General features: G+C 38.2%; 1 protein-coding gene across 1 annotated transcript in view; it reads right to left on the bottom strand.

The window, feature by feature from the left end:
* The window catches only part of LOC106879366 (protein dpy-30 homolog), a 7,603-nt gene extending 3,179 nt beyond the window's left edge, over positions 1-4,424 (bottom strand). Inside the window, exon 1 of the mRNA XM_014928887.2 lies at positions 3,295-4,424. Coding sequence (XP_014784373.1) covers positions 3,295-3,333 — 39 coding nt within the window. The 5' untranslated portion in view covers positions 3,334-4,424. The remainder of the gene's footprint in view (positions 1-3,294) is intronic.
* Between the last annotated feature and the right edge of the window lie 1,435 nt (positions 4,425-5,859).

Here is a 5,859-nt window from a genome sequence, read left to right as displayed (position 1 = left end):
TCGACCCCAGGACTTATTCTTTATAAGCCTAGAACTTATTCTATTGGTCTCTTTTGCCGAACCGCTAAGTTACGGGGACGTAAACACACCAGCATCGGTTGTCAAGCGATGTTGGGGGGGACAAACACAGACACACAAACACACACACATACATACATATACATATATACGACGGGCTTTTTTTAGTTTCCGTCTACCAAATCCACTCACAAGGCTTTGGTCAGCCTGAGGCTATAGTAGAAGACATTTTCCCAAGGTGCCATGCAGTGGGACTGAACCCGGAACCATGTGGTTGGTAAGCAAGCTACTTATCACACAGCCACCCAAGAATCACAGAGTCACTGGAGTCTGGTATTTATTGCTGAGAGTTTTCTGTCTCAATAATCCTTCAACAACCATCCCAACAATTAAATCCAGTTTCTCAAACAAACCTTTAAATTTCAGTAGCAAAAACACAGTGGTAAAGCCACACTAGATATACAAGTGTTTTACACTTTTCTCCATTGCAATTGGCGTCAGTGTAAAGCCATAGAATGTTATGATTCAGATTTTATACATGGTGTTTAAGATGACCCTTGGTTTCGAGGAAATGTTTTGAAGGTATCACCAAGTGGTGGCAGATTTCCATCGTCAGTCGATGCTATTCTGTTCAGGAACAAAATGCCTTGGATGGTTAAGGCAATTGGTATCATCCCCCAGCCAGACTGTCTCTCTAGGACATCATGCCATGTACCAAGTGGTGTAAAAGAGTGCAACAAGCATAGTCAACAATGAGGCTGCCTCACAGTAGCAGCTTACTTGCTAATTGATGCCCAACCATTGTCTAATGGTACAGATCTTCCACTTGGCAGCAATAACCTTCAAGTTATAACCTTCAATCTTCTGCTTTGTTGATTATCCAACGGCCTGCTAGTGATGTCTTCACCATATCCCTGACACAGGAGACTAAGGGGTTGCTATCACATGCCCAAGGTGCCACCCCAATCTACTGTTGTAGAAGGCTATAAAAAAGAGAGTGAGTTGCCCTTTCTGCTTAAGGTAATAAGATGCAAGAGATTATAACTCTTTATTCGAACATTTGTAAACCGTAACATTACCATATGAACTTCATGAGGGATTCAAATCAAAGACAAACTAATGCTTGAAAAACTTGAAAAAGCACTTCTATGTGGTTATTCAATGTACAAAAATGAACAATAGAATTTCCCCTCAAAGCCTGTCACTAAGAAAAAAAAAAAAGATATTGGATAATTGAGTCCTAGATACACTATGCCTGAATAAAATCTATTATGGTAGTATATATGATGGACCAGGGCTGCCCAGAAGCTAAACAGCAATGGCATTCAATTGGCTGTTCCTTTACTAATGAAGAATAAACTGATTTCTGGTTACATAAAGAGATATGGTTGTGCCTACATTTGTAATGACCACAAATATCACAGGTAAAACATGCATAGACTATTAAAAATATATGCTGTGAGATTGCTATTATCATAAACTTAAAAATTATATGTGAAACATACATACAGGGTGTTCAGGCTAAATTTGAGTTTGCATAAAAGGGAAAGAAAACAATATCGCATTCCAAAATAAAGTATTTGAAAAATATCAAAAAATATCAACTAGATTATGGCTAGGAGATAACAGTTTACCCAAAGTAGCTGCCCACAGCTTCTACTATGGCCTTAAGACAACTCCAGGACATGGTGCATGCATTCCTCACTGTCCCTGGAGAGATCTTTGAACACCTCCTTGACCTTGGCCACCAGCTTGCCCTTGGTGCTGCAGGCAAAGTAGTTGGTGTGTTTCTCAACTGTGCTCTACACAGTAATCCATGGGATTACAATCAGGCAAATTAGGAGACCAGGAAGTCATAGAAATTCTCTGATAACCACTTCCAACTATTGCTAGTGGGCATGGCAAGGAGCCAAAAATTCTCCCACACATATGGCCTTCCAGCAGCAACCCACTCCAGCCAGGGGTTGACCACAGTCTTCAACTGCTTCACATAGCCATCTGAATTGAGTCTAAATCCCTGTTCAAAGATGTGGGGCAGCATGATGTCACCCCCACTGGAGACACACCAAAGACCATCAACTTCTTGCTGGTCATGGCTTTGTAATCTCTGTTGCAGCTGTTCATGTTACATTTTACAGCCATTACAGTGTTCACAGAGCATTGAGTAGCATTTATGATGTCGGTAATTTGATACCCAGTGCAAATCATGATACAGCTAATTCTTTCTCAATATTCCAATGGTTTCCAATCCTCTACATCAGCTACATTTTTCTCAACTACAACTTTGATTTTTATGCTCTCCAATAAGTGTTTTGACTGTTCATCAATACATCAAGCCATTCCAGGGAAAAGGATACATAGAAACAAAAATAGAACTTAACCCAAACACCCCATAAAGGACATTACTGAAATCATAACAGCACTACTCTTGCTTTAAAACAGAACTATTGTTTGTGCTCTATATTAAAATTTATGCCTACAACACAGTTAAGTACATTTCTGACATATAGACACCTCACAAGTCTAAGTGACATGGAAAATGTCTGACTCAAATATCTCAGTGTATGCTTGGACACTACTGCAACTTGATTGAGTGACTTACATGGATGTGTAATAAACGACCGTGCGAACCAAGGGAGATGGCGACAAAGTGGAAGATGACTCCTTTGGTTTGCACGGTCGTTTATTACAAACTGGTGACCCCGACGTGATTGTGGTAGCCAGTACATTGGTGGTGATGACGATGACGTTGTCGCTGGAAACTGGCTGGTTGGTATGTGGTCAAATGACCAGACCTGAAAAGGTCTGTGGTCGCGACGACTGGCGTAGTTGGAGCGGGCTTATTTATAGATGAACAGGGGCTCACCGGAACAGCAGAAAAACACTCTCTCACGTGACCTTATCTGAAGGCCATGATTGGACGGTATGCACCCTGGCGCGAAACAGAATTGTAGACAATTGCCGCGCAAATAAGAATCAATCAGGGTGGTGGACACAAGGGTCTAAAGCAGCCGAAGGCTAGATGTTAGCTGCTTCATTATTATTTGTGATTGAATGCCCAAGAGAGAGGTTTCACTACAGGTGTATATATTGGGCAACAAACAAAAACGAAAAAAGAACAGAGAGATAACTTAAATAAAATATAAGTATAGACATGGCTGTGTGAACCATGTGATTTCAGTCCCACTACATGGCACCTGGGGCAAGTTTCTTCTACTTTAGGCTGACTAAAGCCTTGTGAATAGATTTGGCAGATAGAAACTGAAAGAAGCCTACCATATATGTGTGTGGGTTGTAAATGAGCATCACCATCATACATGTTCATTTTCAGCCTTCTGTAGAATAATATGTCTGGACATGGGAAATATTATTAACTTGCTCAGAAACAGGAAACACCATAGAAAATCTGTCTCATCAAATTCTGTCCGTCTCACGTGAGACCCAGGAAAGGGTGGGATGAAGTGGTGAGAAAGGATCTTCGGTCACTCGGAGTCACTGAGGAAATGACAAAGAACCAGGAGATGTGGTGATTTGCTGTACTTAATAAGACATGTCAAGCTAAGTAAAATCGCTGTTTTCCACATGTACAGGCTTGTCCTTTCAGGCTGGTACCCATGCTGATGCTACACTAACACACCCATGCTGGCGCCGTGTAAATGCACCTGTGCCAGTGGTATGCAGAAAGCACCCAGCACACTCTGTTAAGTGATTGGCATTAGAAAGGTCATCCAGCTGTGGAAACAGACAGCTACCTGCCAGCCAGCTCCATGTCAAACCGTCCAACCCATGCCAGCATGGAAAGTGAACGTTAAATGATGACCATAATACTGAGACCATTTTATTATTAGTTGGTTACTACAATCCTGGGAATAGCTTCATAAAGATTACCAAATTTGTTACAGGACTTTTGGGCAGAACTAGACCAAGTTGGTTACCAAGCTTCCCAGGATAGCTTGACCAAGTTGATTACCAAGCTGCCCTTAAAAGCTATGTTGGTTACTGAACTGTTAAGGACAGCTTGACCAGTGGGTTAGCAAGCTGCCAAAAATAGCTTGATAAGTTGGTTAGCAAGCTGCCCTTAAAAGATGCTGGTTACCAAGCAGCTAAACATAGTGTGACAAAGTTGGCTACATTGTTGGTGACCAATTTGTTATCAATCTACTGGGAATTGCTTGACCAATTAGTTACTAAGGTGAGAGATAAAGCTTTACCAGGTTGGTTACCAAGCTCCTGATAATAGCTTGACCAATTGGTGAACAAGTTGCTGGGGAGAAACTGACTACTTAATCACTATGTTACTGAGGGGAACCTGACTATCGAACACTGAAGAATTTCATTAGAAAATGTTGAACTAAATATCTAGTGTCATTAGCCACAAAAGTAAAAACCACCAGATTTGGATTGTACAACTGAAAAAGAAATGACAAAGTGAGTTGTACCGAACGAAAATAATCTTAAATGCAATCTTGACTCTTGTAACCATGGTAACTGTTTACCATGACAAGCAGCCGATCTGCGTTTTAAGAGTGTCGTTGCTATGACAAGAGAGGGTTCCAAAACTGATTTTGCTTTCGCTGTGGCAACAAACGTACATCTTAGGAACGAACGCCGTGTAAAAATGAATAAACAAATAAAATGGGAAGATTGATATTTCTGGAAGATCGATAACAGGAAGGTTGATATTTCTGAAATGACGTCGTTTCCAAGTAAATCAGAAAGAATTGAACATCGTAGATAGATTAGATAGATAGATAGATAGATATAAAATAATGAGATCATGTCATTGCTACGGTTGACCACGTTCTTTGGTCAGCAGGTAGATATTAGTTCAAGGAACTATTCATTTCCCCGCCTAAAACTTCTGCGTCTCATTTTTTTTCTTTGTGTATGAAAGGGAGGAAGGGTATTGAAAAACTAGACAGCAAGAAACTGAAAAAATACCAAGAATTTATTTTACTGACCTTTTCTGGAAATATTGAATTCATATGAAAATAAAGAAAAAATATATATATATTGTAAGTAGAATATTAATGTATAGGATGGTTGGTTTGAGGGTGAAAATAACAGAAAAAAACAACTTATTTTCAAATTAGAAATAGTAGTTAAATGTCCCAGATCATCTAAAATTTTATCTCGTTTTATAATATCAGATATGTTGTCACTTCACTCATATACAACTTAAATGTATTCATATAAGCATAAATGTCGCGATATTCTATCCATTTACACCCGCATCCCCACCTCTTCAATTATATTGGGACATGTGCGTAGTCAAAACAAACTTAATAGATTATTTGTACTAAAAAAGAAAAAGAAAATTAACAGAATTTTATCTCAAATAAAAATGACAATTCAATCACTTCTGAAATATTTTTGCTGCTTTTTTTATATTTGGTACGTACGATTGTAAGAAAACTTGCTGGTTTTTTTAATATTTAAAAAAATGTATTATAACTCGAAGAGAGTAATAAAATTTTGTCTTTTTCTTAGAATATAAATTGTAAAATGCCTGTACAAAATGAAAGTAGAACCGGATATTTGAAATTATTGCCGAAGAGTACAATTAAATTCAGCAAATTTTTATAAATGTTATTTGTTTCTCCATATATAATCAATGAAATTAGTAGCACCCATGGTCAAAGTTTAAAAAAAAAAGACAATTTTCGCCATGTACTAAACTATATAACCCTTGGTTACAATAATAAAATATTTTACCGATACATTCAGAAAAACCGCTTATATATATATATGCATATATATATATATATATATAATTATACATTTATAATTATAATCGATTGATGATATAAACACGGACGAAAGTAATCAATAAAATCTGGG

The sequence above is a fragment of the Octopus bimaculoides genome, chromosome 11 (genome assembly GCF_001194135.2).
Source record: "Octopus bimaculoides isolate UCB-OBI-ISO-001 chromosome 11, ASM119413v2, whole genome shotgun sequence".
Lineage (NCBI taxonomy): Eukaryota > Metazoa > Mollusca > Cephalopoda > Octopoda > Octopodidae > Octopus > Octopus bimaculoides.
This window is presented reverse-complemented; position numbering and strand designations above follow the sequence as displayed.